The sequence below is a fragment of the Caretta caretta genome, chromosome 7 (genome assembly GCF_965140235.1).
Source record: "Caretta caretta isolate rCarCar2 chromosome 7, rCarCar1.hap1, whole genome shotgun sequence".
NCBI classification, from domain to species: Eukaryota; Metazoa; Chordata; order Testudines; family Cheloniidae; genus Caretta; species Caretta caretta.
In genome coordinates this window covers 112,859,344-112,879,207 of record NC_134212.1, presented here as the reverse complement: position 1 = coordinate 112,879,207, position 19,864 = coordinate 112,859,344, and the positions used below count along the sequence as shown (strand labels likewise).

Sequence of the window (19,864 nt, the reverse complement as noted above, 5' to 3'; positions counted from 1 at the left end):
GGACAGACTTTTTTTTCCATTTTCTTATTCCTGGATGACCTGCTCATAAATTCAAATATAAATAGACTGTAATAAGTGAATGATCTGTTTGCAAATTAGTAAGAGAAGCATGACAATGATTATGTAATTAGGGTATTGTGAATAGGCTTCTTTTAACACTGACTGTTAGACACTGGAAGATAACAACTGATATCAATGAAGGTCATGTCTCCTATATTTGGAATAAGCTCTCAGTGTTTACTGGTCTTATGACTTCATTGTCATGAAGTATTAGTAATCTCCAAGCAGGCCCTACACAGGCAAACAAATTAAGTTTTTTAATATTGTGTAAAGCTTTATTAGTTTGCAAGGAGGAACTCTTTTAGTAGCACATGGCAGTTTGTATAGTTCAACTTATTTGCACTTAATCTGTTACCTGGATGGGTGTCCACACTGGTTCCACTGATGGCAGCTTTACAGATATAAGGCATAAAATAATGAAGTATATACTTCTTTTATGACTACATCTGTTAAACGCATCTAACCCAGCTGCGGCTTACAGACTATCCTCTGTACTTTTGAAAAAAGATGTAATAGTTCATGGTCATACAAAATTCATTGAATAGTTGTAAATCTGCTTACTTTCAGATATGCTGTGCTGTGTGAAAAGAAAAATTAAGGGGCTGATTTTCTTGGAAATATTTGATGTAAAATTTACGTTATGTGGCTATCATTTATAATCAGAAGGAGTGCAGTTATTGATTGCAATAGTTTTCCTTGACAATAATTGTTTCTGGAATGAGGGACACTTTCAATGAATGCTGACACTTTAAGTGAAAATAATTGCAGTTCTGCAAAATGTAAAGGCTTCTTCAACAAATAGCTTTTTAATAGTGTCACTTAAGATGAACTCTGCTGAAAATTGCTCATGTTTTGTCTCTCTGTATTAGTTGAGCTCCTGAAATATGATATTTGTAACAAGTGTTCTTCGAGTGATTGCTCATATCTATTCCAAGCTGTCCACATTTTCCTAGCTTCTATCTACTTTAGTGTTTGTCTTCCTTAGTTAGTTTAGTTAATTATTAGTTAATAGTTCACTGTTGGGAGTGGGGGGTTCCACTCCAACCGGACTGTGCTCTCCCTGGGGACTCAAGGCATGCCTAAGTCCCAGGGATTCAAACCCTGCAACAAGCCTATGCCAACGGGCGACCCCCACGACGCTTGCTTAAAAGGGTGTGGGGGAAACGCATCAGGCAAAGAAACACCATTTGCAAAGGGTTTCACCCGAGAACAAAAAGAAGCAGGACTTTAGACTGAAGCAACTCCTTATGGAAGTGGCATTTAGACCACAACCAGCATCGGCGTGGCAGGACCCGGCATCGAGTGCATCAGTGCGTAGTGCCTTTCAGTGGTCATGGAGACGGCACCGCAGAAGGACTCTGGGCGAGACCCGCAGCACCGGTCCCATTCCCTAGGTCAGAAGCAGCACCGGAAACAAGGGAGGAGTGGTTCCCCAACTTCGGATCACACTTGCAACATGATCAGACTTGTGGCACCGGGTGCACTTGCAGTGCCGGTCTGACTTGCGGCACCGCTCGAGGTCCCACCAGCGCTCCCGTTCATGGCGTCGTTTGCCGTCACGCAGCAGGTCCTGGCACAGTCTGTCTCGGCACCATTCATGTCATCGTGCTGACCCCGCTTGTGGTACTGCTCCAGGTCATGGTACCATTCCAGGTCAGACACCGCTCCCCAGCCTTGTTGCATTGCTCCCTGGCCCAACAACGCTTGGGACCGCTCTGGCCCTCACAGTCTAGATCCCTTGTCTTCAGGCTCGGAGACAGGGTCTAAATATTCAGAGTGGGCCTGATGCAAGTCGGCACAGGGCAGACCAGACATAGGTGTGACACCATGGCCCACCCAGTGGCAGGGGCCAGTGCACTGGCCATTTTGGATCCCTTGGGTGTACCACCAGGCCCAGGGGTTCCCGTTCAGTGGCGTCTGAGGCAAGGGTCCTGGACGCAGCAGCCAGTCATCCCACCATGAGGGGTGCGGAGGAGTTACCAGTCCTACCACCTCCTCTGGGAACCCTCCCCTGTTCCTGAGCCTGACCCTGGGGTGGCTGACCCTGGATTAGAGGCAGGACAGGAGATACTGGAGGACCAGGAAGGTCAGGGGGACACAGTTCCCCTTCTAGCCTCCTCGTCTTCCTCCCCGGACGAGGCTGTGGCGGGCATCTCCCTTCCAGACCTCCCCCTATAGATAGCTGTGCCCACCAGGAACTCCTATGCAGGGTGGCATGAAATATGAACCTGCAGGCTGAGGAGGCGGTAGAGTCCGAGGACCCTATGGTGGATATCCTGGCACCGTAGGGATCATCTAAGGTGGTTCTATCACTCATCAAAACTATCCAGGCCAATGCTAAGACCATTTATCAGACCCTGGCCTCCATCCCTCCCACCACCAAGGGGGTGGAGAGGAAATATTTTGTTCCCTCTAAAGGATACGAATACCTCTTCACACACCTGCAACCCTGTTCCGTAGTGGTGGCTGCAGTAAATGAGAAGGAGAGGCAGGGACAGCAAGCCCCAGCACCTAAGTCCAAGGACGCTAAGCACCTGGATTTATTCAGACGCAAAGTATACTCCACAGGGGGCTTACAACAAGCAATCCTGAGTCGATACAACTTCAACTCCTGGAACTTTAAGTTTAAAGTTTAAGGAATTGATACCAGCAGAGTCCAAAGAGGAGTTTGGGGCAATTGTCGAGTGGACAGTGCAGTGGCATGGACCTCTTTACAGGTCTCACTGGACGATGCAGACTTGGCAGCACGCAACTTGTCCTCAGGAATCACAATGAGGCATAGCTCATGGCTGCAGGCCTGGGGCTTCCGCCCGAGGTTCAACAAACTATGCAGGACCTGCCTATAGATGGGGTGGGTCCGTTTGTTGAACAGACGGACTCCTGGCTGCATAGCCTAAAGTATTCCAGGGGTACAAAGAAATCCTTGGGTATGCACACCCAGCAACCCAAAGAAAGCCCTTTAAGCCCCAGCCACAACAACAGCAGTCATATCCCCCTTGGCCGAGGCAGGATCCCTACAGACGCAGGGGCAGAAATGGCAGGCGCAAGCCCTCCCATCCTCTATCTGGGGAGGGCCAGGGCCAGACTCAACCTTTGTCGGGCTCAAAGCAGTCATTTTGAAGGTGCACCCATGGACAGAGAACCGGTGTCAGCACCGGATCCTTCCCCGTGTTTTCTGAACCGTCTATCCCACTTCTACCGAGCTTGGTCCCAAATAACATCAGACCGCTGGGTTTGTCACATGGTAGAAGCCGGATATTCTCTCAGTTCTGTTCCTCCCCTCCCTCTTACCCCCCTTCCCCATCGCTCTTCAGGGACCCTTCTCATGAACAACTCATTATCCAGAAGGTGCAGTCACTCCTCGCTGTAGGAGCGGTGGAGGAGGTTCCTCAGGAGCTAAGGGGCAAGGGATTCTACTTCCGCTATTTCCTAATCCCCAAGGCAAAGGGGGGTCTCCGACCCATTCTACATCTGCGAGGACTCAACGAATTCATGGTGAAGTTGAAATTCCATATGGTCTCCCTGAGCACAATTATCCCTTCCCTGAATCTAGGAGACTGGTATGCCGCCCTTGACATGAAAGACATGTATTTTCACATAGCCATTTGCCCCACGCACACGCGATTTCTAAGGTTTGTGGTCGACCACAAGCACTATCAGTTCATGGTTCTCCCATTGGGTCTGTCGACAGCCCCTCGAGTTTTCACCAAGTGCATGTCAGTCGTAGCAGCCTTCCTTCACAAGGGACAGGAGCAGGTAAACCCCTCCCTTGTCGACTGGCTGCTCAGGGGGCACACCAGGGAGCAGGTGGAATCTCAGGTCTGGTTCGTCAGATCCACTTTCGAGAGACTGGGCCTCCTCCTCAGCGTGAACAAGTCAACCCTGTCTCCAACCCTGAGAATAGAGTTCATCAGAGCAGTGCTGGATTTGGTGCAGGCAAGAGTGCTTTTGCTGGAGACACAATTCCAAGCTATGTTGAACATCATTCAAGGCCTCAGGTGATTCTGAACCACTACTGCAAGGGGCTGCCTACATGTCCATGGCCACATGGCAGCCTGCACGTATGTGGTCCAGTATGCCAGACTGAGGCTTAGATCCGTGCAAGCGTGGCTTGATTCAGCCTATCGCCCAGGACGCGACAACCTGGACTTAGCAGTGATGATACCAGAGCATATACTCAAGTCCTTTAAATGGTGGCTTGACCCTTGGATGGTATGCAAAGGAGTCCCCTTCAACAGTACCCAGCCCTCCTTGTCCCTGGTAATGGACGCTTCCGCTCTGGGTTGGGGTGCGCATCTGGGAGACCTACAAACGCAGGGCCTCTAGTCTGTGGATGAGCTCTCCCTTCATATCAACATCCAGGAGCTCAGGGCGGTATGTCTAGCATGCCAAACTTTTCAGGCCAGAAAAGGCCAGTGCATTGCAATGAGGACGGACATGGGACGGACATGGCAATGAGGACGAACACTGCCATGTTTTACATCAACAAGTAGGGTGGAGCCTGTTCCTCCCCCCATGTCGAGAAACCCTCAGGCTCTGGGAGTTCTGCATAGACCACTCCAGTCACCTGAAGGCGTCCTATCTCCCACGAGCTCAGAAAGACCTGCTAGACCACCTCAACAGACTGTTCCACAGTCACCAGTGGTCCGTCCATCTGGACATCATACACTCCATCTTCCAAAGGTGAGGGTTTCTCCAGGTCAACCTGTTTGCCATCCACAGCAACCGGAAGTGCCAGATGTTCTGCTCCTTCCAGAATCACAGCCCAGGCTTGGTCACAGATTCATTTCTGCTACCCTGGGGTGGGCATCTGTTGTAAGACTTTCCTCCATTCCCTCTTGTGCACAAAGTACTTCTCAAGATCCACCGGGATGAAGTGGAGGTAATCCTGGTGGCCCCAGTGTGGCCTCGACAACACTGGTACACCACGCCCTTGGCACGCTCAGTGAACACCCTGATTGCATTGCCACTCCACCCCAACCTGATGGCTTAGGACCACGGTCGCCTGCTCCACCCAGACCTCAAGTCCCTTCATCTCCCAGCTTGGAAGCTTCTTGGTTAAACTCCATGGAACTTTTGAGCTCAGAACTGGTAAGGGAAGTCCTACTTGGCAGCAGGAAACCATCCACCAGGACCACTTATCTAGCTAAGTGGAAAAGGTTCACTTGCTGGCGTGCCCAGCGTCACACACCTCCACTTCAGGTGCCTATCCCACTCATCCTAAAGTACCTCCTACACCTAAAACAACAAGGCCTGGCAGCGTCATCCATCAAGGTACACCTCGCTGCTATCTTGGCCTTCCACCCAGGAGTATACCAATTTAACCACACTGTCATTCAGGCTCTCATTCTACACACAGATCTCCCTATAGATGCTAGTTGTTCTGGTGTCCAAGCTCTGGAAGCATCTTGATTTCGGTGCCCTGGACATTGCTGATGTAACAGTCTCAGGCCTTCCCACACCTGTGAAAGTTTCTGGACATCAGAGTAGAAAGGGCCCTTATCTCTCTAGGTAAGCCTCAGGCTCTGTTGGACATTCTGTCCCAGGTCTTAGCACTCTCATTTGCTCCAGTTAGAGCCATTCTTCATCTTTAGTGATATTTTATGGCCGGTGTGGATCTGGTTCCCTAGGTCTGTCTTCACTTTCAGTCCCTACAGTCTCTCATTTTAGTCATCTGTTCCCAGTGGAATCCTTTTCTCTCCCACAAGCAGCCCTATTGCTTTCTTGTCTGGGCATCCCATTTACCCTGTATCATGGTGGCTCTCTATTTTCTTCTCTCTCTCCTTTCTTGGTTTCTCTTATCACAAGTGCAATCTCTCAAGATGATGCACCCACCTCAGTTCCCTTTCAGATTGCGGTACTTGGATCCTTCATCACCTGGAATTTGAACATGTTGCTCCAGGAAACTTAGGCCTTTGCAACCTGATACTTGCAAAATTAAACTATCCCCTCCATTAAGCTAAATGGAGGCCTTCCTGATAAAGTGGGATTTCCAAGTAAATCGTTTCTTTGAAGCTTCACATAGAGAATAGGATAACTCAGGCCTGGAATGATCCACTTACAGAAGATATAAATAAGACGAAGGAAGGAAGGAGGGACGTGAAAACTGTTCATGAACTATTGAAAGTCAGGTTTTTTTAAGTTAATAATATGGCTGTCGATTAATCGCAGTTAACTCACGTGATTAACTCAAAAATTAAGCATGATTAAAAATATTAATCATGATTAATCACAGTTTTACTTGCACTGTTAAACAATAGAATACCAACTGAAATGTATTAACAATTTTTGGATTTTTTTCTACATTTTAAAATATATAGATTTCAATTACAACACAGAATACAAAGTGTATAGTGCTCATTTTATATTATTATTTTGATTACAAATATTTGCACTGTAAAAATGATAAACAAAAGAAATAGTATTTTTCAATTCACCTCATACAAGTACTGTAGATTTTTTTTGTTACATAACTGAACTCAAAAACAAACCAATGAAAAACTTTAGAGCCTACAAGTCCACTCAGTCTTACTACTTGTTCAGCCAATTGCTAAGAGAAACAAGTTTGTTTACACTTACAGGAGATAATGCTGCTTCTTATGTGAGAACAGGCATTCACATGGCACTTTTGTAGATGGCATTGCAAGGTATTTATGTGCCAGATATGATAAACATTCGTATGCACCTACATGCTTCAGCCACCATTCTAAAGGCCGTGCTGATGATGCTCATTAAAAAAAACAATGCGTTAATTACTTAGTGACTGAACTCCTTGAGGGAGAATTGTATGTCTCCTGCTCTGTTTTACCTTCATTCTGCCATTTATTTCATGTTATAGCAGTCTCGGATGATGACCCAGCACATGTTCTTTTTAAGAACACTTTCAGAGCATTTGACAAAACGCAAAGAAGGTGCCAATGTGAGATTTCTAAAGATAGCTACAGCACTTGATCCAAGGTTTAAGAATCTGAAGTGCCTACCAAAATCTGAGAGAGATGAGGTGTGGAGCATGCTTTCAAAGTCTTAAAAGAGCAACACTCTGCTGCAGAAGCTACAGAACCTGAACCACCAAAAAAGAAAATCAACCTTCTGCAGGTGGCATCTGACTCAGATGATGAAAATGAACATGCGTCAGACCACACTGTTTTGGATCGTTATCAAGCAGAACCCGTCATCAGCATGGATGCATGTCCTCTGGAATGGTGGTTGAAGTATCAAGGGACATATGAATTTTTAGCGCATCTGGCATGTAAATATCGTGCGACGCTGGCTAAAACAGTGCCATGCGAATCCCTGTTCTCATTTTCAGGTGACATTGTAAACAAGAAGCGGGCAGCATTATCTCCTGCAAATGTATACAACCTTGTTTGTCTGAGCGATTGGCTGAACAAGAAGTAAGACTGAGTGGACTTGTAGGCTCCAAAGTTTATTATAGTACAAATGATGTAGTGCCAAAGTTGAGCATTTGATGTACGAGGTAGAGGAAGTCTATGTACTGCAGATAAACAAGGTTAGGGCTAGACAGTAACTTAGACTACACATCCATGTAAGGGTATTAAGAGTAGCAATAACTTCCCTTTTCTGCTGCATGGTCTCCTCAGACCCATGTCTGCTAATTCCCCTTCCTCAGCAAGTGGTCAGGGTAAGGATAGAGCCTTGGATCTATAAACACTCCCTTGACTGTGGCCAGTGCAACTGAGCTGGAGTGATGAGTGTCATAAATTGCTGCTGGCTGATTGCAACAGCATATGGTTTAGAAGGAGGCAGCAGAAGATGAATTCCAATTTTCAGAAGTCTGTTCGAGTGACAATGTCTTCTGGGTTTATTCCTCCAATAGGGAAATTAATACACCACTCCTTGTGTAGGGCTGAAGTCACATTCTAACCCTAATGTGGAATAATGGAAAGCCAAGATTCTGTGTGAGAGAACCATTTGGACAGTTGAATGAACAAAAATACCTTTGTAGCATAATCGTTAATATTAATACCACCTTTTAGAAAGAAGCTATAATAATTGTTTTGATGTATCCTATCAAAAGTGCATATATTGACTGAGGGAAAATTGAAGTTCTTTGGATGTATGGGTAGTGAGGACCAGACCATTATCGCAGAAAAATAGTAGAAACAAGAATGATTTGGATAGAGTCTGAGCATTGTCAGAGAAACACCTTTTGCAATTCACTACAGAAAATTCTACAGTAACAGTAATAGAGAATAGAATATGTCCTCAATTCAATAATTACATACTACAAAACACTGAACAAGAGATGGATCTAGGGATATTGGCAACTATAACTCTAAAACATTAGGCACAGCTGTTAACATTATTTAAAAATAAATTATAGGATGTATGATGTGCAATTATTTAAAAATACTTGTTGGAGGACATTTATTCTAGCATTGTGAATAGATCTAGTAGAAGGGCTTGATTTGAAATATTGCACAAATATTGAAATATTTCCACATTATTTTAAAAAGTATCCTCACCTAAAACACTATTTGTTAATATGTGTGTGTTTTGGAATAATCTGTTTTTATTATGCACCAAATTTATCTGTTTTTTAAAAAATTAATATTATTTAAAAAAATATGTTGTGTAGTATGCTTTATCTTGGAAAAAAACTTTAAAAATGTCTTGGTTTAATGGCGTAGAATGTTTTTGAGTGTTGCTTTTAAGATCTGTTCTCAATATCGTAACTAAAATGGAAATAATTAAAAAAATAATTAAAATATTACTGAGTTAAATATAAAAAAGACAATTTTTATGTTTTTTTTTTCTGGAATTGTCTATTAATCTTCAAAATTTTGTTCCTGATATTATACATGTCACATTATATTCTTGTGTGTATTTCCATTAATTTTAATATGAGATGATGACTGCATTCCACTGTTTTGCACTTGACATAAAGAGATCAATTTTTAGCACCTGTTTTGGAAGTTATTTACCCAGCTCTCTTTATGGTAAGTGGATGTTGTGCAGGTATGCATACCATGCCGAAATTACACTTTAAATTGATCGTCTGTGGAGTCAAAAATCACTATTTTAAGAACATCCTAAGGGACTGTTGACTGTGAAAATGTTGTGGTAATTATTTTGTTTTTATTTGCAGGTTGCCTTTTCACAGCACAACACCATCATGGATCTCGTGCAGTTCTTTGTCACCTTCTTCAGGTAACTTGCTTCTTCTAATGTCTGATTGAATACATACTAATTTATGTTCCATCAAAGCATTAGATTTGCCAGTTCTTAATTCTTAAGAAATCCTTACATGCAAACCTTTAATTTGTGTGTGCCCACACTGCTTTACTACTGCTGAGGATCCTGACCTCTGTACTCTGGGAAAATAAAGTTATTAGCCAAAATATTTTTCCAACTGTATACCTTCAGTCATAGGCGCCAACTCCATGGGTGCCCCGGGGCTGGAGCACCCATGGGGAAAAAATTAGTGGGTGCTCTGCACCCCCCAGCAGCCAAGCTCCCCGCCCCACCTCACCTCCTCCTCCGCCTCCTGCCCTGAGCGCACCACGTCCTCACTCCTCTACCTACCTCCCAGCGCTTGCCACCGCTAAATAGCTGTAGCAAGCTCTGGGAGGGAGGGGGGAAGAGCGGGAACATGGCACACTCAGGGGAGGAGGTGGGGCCTTGGCGGGGATTTGGGGAAGGGGTTGGAATGGAGGTGGGAGGGGGCAGGGCAGGGGTGGAGTTGAGGCACGGCCGGGTGCAGAGGTGGGTTGAGCACCCGCCAGAGCCAGTAGAAGTCAACGCCTGTGCCTTCAGTGTTAGTATGTAATAGAAATCATAGGCCAGTTAAGCTGATTTATATAAATGCAGGTAGACCTAAATGTGATGATTTTAAAATAAGCATTTTGTATAGAATTTTTACTATAAACTCGTATTAGAAAAACTGTGGAAGAAAACTGATTTTTTTAAACAAAATCCAGAGAGTCTTCACTTTTTCTTTCTTGAATATGTTGTTAAAAGACAAGTGTGCTGTGGGATTTGGCTGGGAAAGGAATAAAGCATTGGACCCTATCTGAAAATGTAGGACTATTCTCTGAGCTAAAGCAGGACTAAATTGAAACACTTTTTTTAAAAATTCAACTATTATTATTATAAGAATGTGTAACTTTTAATTTGTATGAATTATCTACAGTACTTTGAAGTATCACTGTTCAGTTATTCCTCAATAACCATTCAGTATGCAAATTTGTGTACATTGTCAGACAGCTATTATTCACCAGAGTGCAAGATTTACATAATTGCTATATGTTTATTTCCCAATAACTGTGCAATGTATATGCAAATCTCTCTAATCTGGTTAGCTACTTCAATCTAATCTGCTCTGATTGGTTCTTATACTTAAAGGGTAATATCCTCTTCTTTTGTAAATGAGTATAGCTCTGCTGATTTCAGTGATTTGGCCTAAAAATTGTTTTAATTTTTTTTTCTTTGCCAGCTCTTAAGCAGTTTGTGGACTGCTCGCCTCTGTATCCCCCCCGGTATATAACTCACCCAGAAGTGGGCAGGCCATGAGATCTCTACTCCCCAAACTAACACATGAATCTTGTACCAACCTATTGTCTGATGCAAAGGGTATCCAATCTTTCCTCCTTCACCACAAATTGGGCAATATCTAGAGAAATTGTGCCTGCCTAAAGTACAGACTCCCTAGTGATTCTCCTGTGGTAGTGAAGCTCTGCACTGACACCAGACAGAAGTGTTTCACTAATGTTAGCAATCTAGCTATAGAAATCTGAAAACATGGTAGCTTGTAGAAAGAAAACAAGAAATTCTATGTACATTTACAGTAATCCAGCTAAGACATAATGAAGGCTCATATGGGTGACCTGGCATTCCCCGGACACAGTCCATCTGCAGCTGTGTTGTAATTCTTACATATGAGGTGTATAATAGTAATAGAGTGGTGATCAAAACATATTTTGGGATCAAAAACATCAGCAAATTTGTAAACCTTTTTGTAAGATTGTATGATATTCTTCTACAAGGGAATTTAAAATGTTAAAGTGTTATTTGAAAACACCTGTTTCTTCTAGAATTTAAGATTTTGAAATTTTTAGATTTCCAAGGCTGCCTATCATTTGAAAACTAATCCAACCAAAATTACTTTTGAGATTACACAAGACTGAAAATATAAATTTTGTTATATAGTATAGTGATATCTAAAATGATGTTTCTTAATGATGTCTCCTGGGTGGAAGTTAGCTTAAATGAATTTTATATTGTTGTTTTTCTTTTTTTTAAACATAGTCAGCTGTCAAACAGTGATAGAGAGGCTGTTATTTATCAACATACGTGCACAAATTACTTCGCTGCATCGAGATGAAAAGCAATATATAAATACTATAGATTCTTAGCTCAGAAATGAGTGATTGTAAGTTTTGAGAAGGCTGACATCTCCTTGACATTTTTCATAAAAGTAGCTAGTTTGGAGCTGTGATGCATGTTAGCAACTGGCCAGATTAGCAATCACAGCATCATTGGGTTAGATGGGACCACAAGGGTCATCTAGTCTACCCCCCTGCCCAGATGGAGGATTTGTTGTGTCTTAACCATCCAAAACAGATGGCTATCCAGCCTGTTTTTGAAAACCTCCTATGAAGGAGCTTTCATGACTTCCCTATGCAATTTGTTCCACTATCCTACTGTTCTTACAGTTAGGAAGTATTTCCTGAGATTTAAACTAAAACTGTTATACTGTAGTTTGAACCCATTGGCTCTTGTCCTGCCCTCTGTGGCAAGATACAGAAATCCAAGGAGCCTCTGTATTGACTTGGGGGGAAACCATAGTTGGCAGCATCATGATTGACTCAACTGCTTTATTCAGGGACAGTACAGCTGAGCACCAATCTGAGGGGAGGGCTAGAAAAGGTGCCCTAAAAATTGCTCATCCTGAACAGCCATGGCCAGCATACTGTAGCTGGAAGATGTCCCATCACATGGTTGAAGCTTACACAGGCCTTGAAAAATTTCATTTTGTCTCAGTGTAATAACATGGAAGGTCTGTAAGCTAATGGATCGACCAGATCAAACTGACTCTCCTGCTCGGCAGATAGTTCTGATTGCTCAAGAGCTTGAAAGATATCGCATCAACATTGTGGTGCTGAGTGAGAAGTAATTTACTGAAGAGGGTCAACTGACTGAAAGAGTTCAAGGTACACATTCTTCTGGAAGGGACAGCTACAAAACAAGCCCATAACATGGGCGTTGGCTTTGCAATTAGAAAAAATCTTGTCCCTTGTTTGGGGAGCCTACCCACTGGTATAAATGACAGACTGATGAAGCTTCAGCTTCCCTGAGAGGTGGATGTTATGCTTCAGTAATCAGTGCCTACATGCAAACAGTCACTAACTCTGATGAGGGGAAGGAGCAAATTTACTCCAAACTAAATAATCTGATCTGATTGACTCCCCACTCATGTTGGTGATGATGATTCTACATGGTGCAGCATACTTGGCAAACATAGCATTGGTGACATATTGAGCAGCAATTATTTATCACAAACACTGTCTTCCACCTCCATGACAAACACAAAATAATTTGGATGCATCCTTGGTCATGTCATTGGCATCTGAGTGACTATGTCTTGGTCTGATAGCGGGACCTATGGGACGTGCATATAACCTGGGTATTACACTGAGCTGATTGCTAGACTGACCATTGTCTTGTTCAGTCAAAGTTCTCCCTTTCTATTTGGCCGAAAATGCATAAAAACCAGTCATTTAAGCATCTAAATGAAAGATCCGTCAACCACCGAACAATTCTCAACACAGCTAACTACCATTTTGAAAACTCTTCCAACAATCAGTGACAATGTATCTGCTTAATGGGTGGAATCCTGTGTAATACAATCTCTAATAAAGTTGTCAATTGTGTTGGATATACAAAATGCCATCATGCAGCTTGGCTCAATGATAATGGTTCTGAAATATCAAATCATCTTCATGCCAAACAGGCAAGCTCATGATGTGCTCTTACCTGACCTGTTCTCTGAATTGAAAAAGGCTAGATATAGAATAGCTTGCAGCACACTTCATCACAGATTCTGCCAAAAGCAAAATATGTGGTTTGAACACAAAGTGGCTGAATTCCAGGTCCTTTCAGAATAACATGACCCCAAAAGCTTTTATGATATGGTCAAAGCTGTGTATGCACTACCCAATCTGCCTTTACACCACTAACAAGTGCTAATGATTAATTTCTCATCACAGATCACACTATCATCCACCAAGGGTGGTGTGAACACTTTACTGAATTACTTAATCATCTGTCTACTGTCCCTGATGAGTCACTGGATAATGTCTGTAAACTACCTACATCTAATGCACTTGCTGATCCACCCTCATGAGCCGAGATGCTAAAGGCTATTCAAGTAATGAAAAATAACAAATATCCTGGTCCTGATGAATTCCAGCTGAAGTTGTCAAACATGGAGGAAATTCTCTCATTGACAAGCTTTTTGAATTCTTATCATGTCTGGCTTCAAGAAATCATACTGCAACATATAAAAGATGCCAACCTTGTTACTATCTGTAAGTGCAAAGGCTTAAACAGTGACTATGATATCTACTGCAGCATCTCCTCGCTCTCTGTGCCCAGTAACATTCCTGCATGGATTCTCTTGAACCAGCTCCTGGTCCAAATTGTTGACAAAGTTCGGTCTGAGTCACAGTGCGGCTTTTGCGTTCAGCGGAGTTCTGTGGCATGATTTTCATTGTTTGACAATTAAAATAAAAATGTCACGAACAACATCAACCTTTGAATATCATGTTTCTCAGTCTAAACAAAGCTTTTGACACGGTCAGCCACACGGCTGTCTGGAAATTGCTTACTAAATTTGGATGCTCAGACAAATGTATTAACATTGTTTGGCAATTCCATGAAGGCATGGATGGAAAAGTTAGTGTTGATGGTGATCTAACAGATCCATTTCCAGTCACAAATGGGGTGAAGTAAGGATGTCTTTTCTCCTAGCCATTTTGTTTATATTTTGCTGCGATGCTAGAGGAAGCCCTTCATGGTGACTTTATACACTTTTGAACTGACAGGTTCTATAATCTTTCTCGTCTACTTGCAAATACCAAAGTGAGCGAAGCTTTGATCCAGGAACTGTTCTACTCCGATGATTGCACCTTGGTGGCACATTCTGAAGCAGCATTACCAGATCGTACAAACCACCTTGCTGTGGTGGCTCATAACTTTTTGTCCTTACCATCAGCCAAACAAAACCTGTATCTGCCATCTCCTCAACAACTTTACCAAGAACCATCAATAATCTTGGAAGGTATCATGCTCCAAAGCATCAAACAGTTTATTTATCTCAGCAGTATGTTAAATAATGAAGTGACATTCGATCACAAATTAAGAAAGTCAGCACCACATATTGTTGCCTTTATCACTACATTTGGAAGGAACATGGAATCTATCTGTAGACACAAATTAAAGTGTATAATGCTGTTGTCCTCATGACATTTCTCTATGTATGTTTGTGACATACCAGGTACAATCCAAACTAATGAGCAGCTGGTGTCACCCCTGCTTTACAACTTTGGGTTTCTTACAATGCTTTGCTGAAGTAGCTCCCACCTGGGCCACTTGCAAAGAACCTTCAAACATGCAAACCACATCCTGAGTGTCTGTGTGCAGCTGCAACCTGCCAGCCACACATGGGTTACACTCTGGCTCTCATCAGCCTTGGTTATATTACAAGGTGACCCCAACACAACCCCTTCTTAGATACTCCCCCAAAAACATATGTTCTGTATTGCCCATCTCTCTCCTAGACAATACAAGCTAAATTATATCCATTATTTCTTTAAAAGAAATACGTATACAACTTGTCACCCCAAATGGAGTTTCCCAGATGCTTCAATTTAAACACACTGGATTAGATAAAACAAGTTTATTAACTACAGTGAGATTTTCAGTGAGTATAAGTAGTGAGTATAAGTAGTGAGACACAAAAGTCAGAAATGGTTACAACGTAAATAAAGATAAAATGCTGCTGGTGCCTAACTTCACAAACTATGTGAAATTCAAAGGAAAGTTTTCTCACCACATGCTTTCAGTAGTCTTACTAACCAAACTTCACAGGTCAGGATCACTCCCCCAGTCTAACGGCTGCTTCCTGTGTCTTTCAGGTGCAGTGAATAGATGTGCAGAGAAAGGGGGGTGGGCCCTTGGGTGTTTGTCCCTCCTTTTTATAGTTTCAGTCCCCCTCTTGAAAAACATTTCCAGCTGGAAGCAAGGCACCAGTCAGTCTGTGTGGCAGGGAACTCCATGCTGTTTCTTTGCTAAGATGTAGATTTTTTTTCATCTGCCCCCTTTCCTACCTAAGAATGGCCACTTATCAGGTGATGGTCCATCAGCCTATTTACACCTGTCTGAGGCATTAGCTTACCCTTTGTCTCTGAGGGATTGATTTGGGCACGCCTCACACTTCTCTGGAAAACATACTTTTAGTCATGATCTTAGCTTATGTTTATAACTTCACATATAATGCAGCTATGTGCATTTTGCCATGATATTACTGATAAGCAAATTATGAGTTTTTAAATTATACTTCACAAGGCATAACTTGTAAAACAATTATTACAATTGTGTGTAGGGTGTGAACATGGGTATATTCTGTCAGTCTGAAACATTATCAAGTCACATTAAAAAGCTTGACAATTTCCATTTGTGACACCTACAGTGACTGCTGGGCATCAAATGTCAGGACCAAGTGTCCAACATGGATGTTTTGGCAAAAGCTGGTTTGGTTGGTAAAAGACTCATTTGATTTGCACTCAACTGAGATGGACTGGTCATGTAATTCATATGCCTGAGACTCATCAAGTAAAACAAATTCTGTATTTTGAATGAAGCTCTGGCAACTGTAAGCGAGGAGGGCCAATTAAATGCTTCAAAGACACTCTGAAACAAAATATTCACAAGACGAGTATTTCTGATTCAACTTTTGAGCAACTGATGACTGATCGCATTGCATGGTGTAACGCTGTAAGAGTGGGTGTTAATGACTTCGAGAAGAACTGTGCTACGCAGCTGAAAGAACTGCCTCAGGCGCAGAAACTATGTGCAGCTCAACTAACACAACAAGGCAAATGGCTCTGTGGCCAGTGAGGTAAATGTTGTTCTTCCTGAATTGGTCTATAGAGTCAAGCAAAGACTCTAGTACTAACTGTGTTTGTCTACATCCTCCTCGAAATCAGGGAGACTAGTATTATAATTATAAGTCCCAAATGAAATCTTCATGGTGTTGGTGATAACTAAGGTTAAGATTCTGTCACAGGTATTTTTAATAAAAATGTTGTGGGCAATAAACAAAAATTCTCAGAACCCTGTGACCTGTCCCTGACTTTTATGAAAAATATCCTGCAGGGGATAAATAGGGCACTGCCAGAGGCTTGCAGCTGCTCTAGCCCCACTGCTACTACTGTGGCAGGGGCTGACCACTGCTGCTCCAGCTTCAGAGGGGACTGACCCAGTCCTGGCCGCTGCTTCTGCCCTGTGACCGTTGCTCCAGTGGCCCGGAGCTGAGAGCTGCTCCAGCCCTGCCCCAAAAGAAGTCATGGAAATTCCGGAAAGTCACAGAGTCCGTGACCTCCATGACAGAATCGTATCCTCAGTCATAATTGAACCCTAGTACTTTCAGAAACATTTCCACATTGAGTAATTAGTAAATCAATACTAAAACACTTCAATTGCAGTCTAAAGTTACACAAATCCTACTAGGTTGGTAGGAAAGTTTCTTAGCACTTCAGGTACCTTTATGTGTTATAATCAAAAAGTTTACAACCTTAGATCAGCCATGTAGCTGTTTCACCTTCTGTACTCTAACAACTTGTTCTCTTACTTGAGCCCTAGTTCACATTTTTTTCTTCCTTCACACTCTGTGAATCCCCTTCTCTGTCAGCCTGTCTCATCTGGTGGTGTACATTGTAATGGCCCCCCTGCACCTTGGTCTCTGAATTGTTTACCTTATGTAACTAGTTTGGGATTGATGTAGTGTTCTTCCTACCTCCTTCCAGGGTTGTTGAACTCCTTTGTCAAATTTTGTCATCCCTTGTTGAAACACAGTATCTTTAGCCATCAGTTTAAAGACAATTTGGGGCTATTATGTTATTCTCTTGGAGTACCCCAGTACACAATGTTAATCATTTGTTGTCAGTGAAGGTTAGCGTTTTGGCACTGGGTTGTTTTTACAAAATAAAGAAGTATCAGACCTGACAGCATTGCTTATCATAATGACAGGTTTCAGAGTAGCAGACGTGTTAGTCTGTATTCGCAAAAAGAAAAGGAGTACTTGTGGCACCTTAGAGACTAACCAATTTATTTGAGCATAAGCTTTCGTGAGCTACAGCTCACTTCATCGGATGCATACTGTGGAAACTGCAGAAGACAATATATACACAGAGACCATGAAACAATACCTCCTTCCACCCCACTCTCCTGCTGGTAATAGCTTATCTAAAGTGATCACTCTCCTTACAATGTGTATGATAATCAAGTTGGGCCATTTCCAGCACAAATCCAGGTTTTCTCACCCTCCGCCCCCCCCCCCCCCAAACTCACTCTCCTGCTGGTAATAGCCCATCCAAAGTGACCACTCTCTTTACAATGTGTATGATAATCAAGGTGGGCCATTTCCAGCACAAATCCAGGTTTTCTCACCCTCCGCCCCCCCCCACACACACAAACTCACTCTCCTGCTGGTAATAGCTTATCCAAAGTGACCACTCTCCCTACAATGTGCATGATAATCAAGGTGGGCCATTTCCAGCACAAATCCAGGTTTTCTCACCTCCCCCACCACCCCCCACACACAGACTCACTCTCCTGCTGGTAATAATCAATTACACTTAATAAATAATATATTAGAAAAATGTGCTTTTCCTTTATCTGTTAATGACCTTCAGTATTGGACCTCATCTTGTTTTCATATGGCAGAGAAGCCAAGGCAGTCATGCTTCTTTGCATAGGGTCAACTCCTGTCAATAATGACTGTAAGTCTAGCTCAGTGACAACATAGCTAGAAAATGATCAATCAGAATGGATGAGCTAAAGGAAAAATCATCACGTTGCTTCACAGTGGTATAGTAGTAGCAAAGAGGATGAAGCAACTACATATGCGATGAATAGTAAATGTATATATGTATCAAGAATTCTTGCTGGATTTTTCCTCTAACTACACATAGGAAAATTATAATCTCTAATGTATGTTCTCTGTTGCAAATAAGGCACTCGTAGCCTCTGTGACACTTTCTTGGGGCACCCAGAACTAAGAGTTACCTCGTTACCCCTTTGCGTTGGCAAAGAGACTTGCTGGAGCTAAACTAGGTGACAGCTTCCTGTCACCTGAGTGTGTTAACCACACCAGACAAATCTCTCAGAACTCTGCCAGCGTTTACTTTGCCTTGCAGGTAACACTTGGTGCACCCAGTCCCCAATCCCTCTTGAAGAGTATTTCCCTATGGGATCCAGTCTCCCTCACTGGACACTCACTGTTTATGAAATCTGCTGCCTCCAAAAAAACAATGTGCACACGAGCTTACTTGAGTCAACTAAGAATTCACATTTTTGATAAAACAAAGAGAATTTTATTAACAAAGATAGAAATTCAAGTGATACTCAGTAAGCACAGGAGAAACAGATATGGTTACATATAAAACAAAAGTATAACATGCTTCTAGGAGACTAAATATAACTTTAGCAAACTAAACTCTTTGTCTAAGTTAAGTTGCTCACCTAAAGCAAATCTCTCAGTGTCACCAGACCCTTGGGCCAGGATCCAGCTTACATGGATAAAAACAAAGTGCTGTTCTTTTTGCTCCCTTAGTAATGGACCTCCCCAAAGGGTTCTCATTCCTCCTTACAGTCCAGAGAACCTCTGAAGTGTAAAGTTCTTCTCTTCTGCTATTGGTTCTTCAGTGTGCTGACACTATTATTGTCTTTCTTATTCTCCCGTTGCCTTGCTTTTCCTATTGACTTAATATGCAAATGAAGCTTGTGTTGTGTTGACTTACACAGTACTTGATTTACATCAGAGACCTAGGAACACAGATAAATCAACATTCCTTTGTCTGGGAAAAAGTTGTTTATCTACCCGGTCTGTTTACATAATTTAAACATATTTTTAGTATATACATACAGCTTCTTGAACAACGTCCGTGCATACATCTCGCAATGCTTATGGTGGCCATTACGTTATAAGCTTTCATTTGACACCCTACACAACATTCTTTATAGATAAGTACTATGACAGCAATATGCTAGGTGTTGTGAGTTTGGCAGGCCTGATAGGAGTTGCTGTTACATGACAGTGAACCCTTTGCCAGTGAGCAGTGAGGGACTCTTAGGGCACAGCCTGCTACTAGAACTGCTGTTAGGGTAATCCAAGCCTCTGTGCTCTGGATCCCCAGGATGTTTCAAGATCCTGGAATCTGAATAGAATCCAGCCACTATCCTAATCTCAGGGTCACTAAGCACACTCTCAGGGGACAGACCTTCTATTTGGCATCCTCTTCCAGATGTTGGAATGTGCTGTCCATCCACGTAGACCCCTCTGGGCACAGCACTGACCCTTCAGACTCCCCAGTACTTAAAACTCCCCTCCCAGAACTCCACCCGAAAGGTGTGAAGCTTTGGCTTACAGTTCAACACTCCAAGGGGCATGCAGTAGTTGTGAAGGCTGCTACACTTTGTACAGTCTAACATCTGTATGAGCTTTTATCCTTAATCATATAAAGTACAGGAGAGTACAGGTCATACAAACTAATTAAACATC

At 42.7% G+C, this 19,864-nt stretch overlaps 1 protein-coding gene across 3 annotated transcripts in view; it reads left to right on the top strand.

Moving 5' to 3' along the window:
* Positions 1–19,864, top strand: part of ATRNL1 (attractin like 1) — a 1,055,790-nt gene that overhangs the window by 606,092 nt on the left and 429,834 nt on the right. For all 3 annotated transcript variants that reach the window (XM_048857032.2, XM_048857033.2, XM_048857034.2), the window contains exon 26: positions 9,170–9,231. In XM_048857032.2, the coding sequence (XP_048712989.2) occupies positions 9,170–9,231 (62 nt within the window). The remainder of the gene's footprint in view (positions 1–9,169; positions 9,232–19,864) is intronic.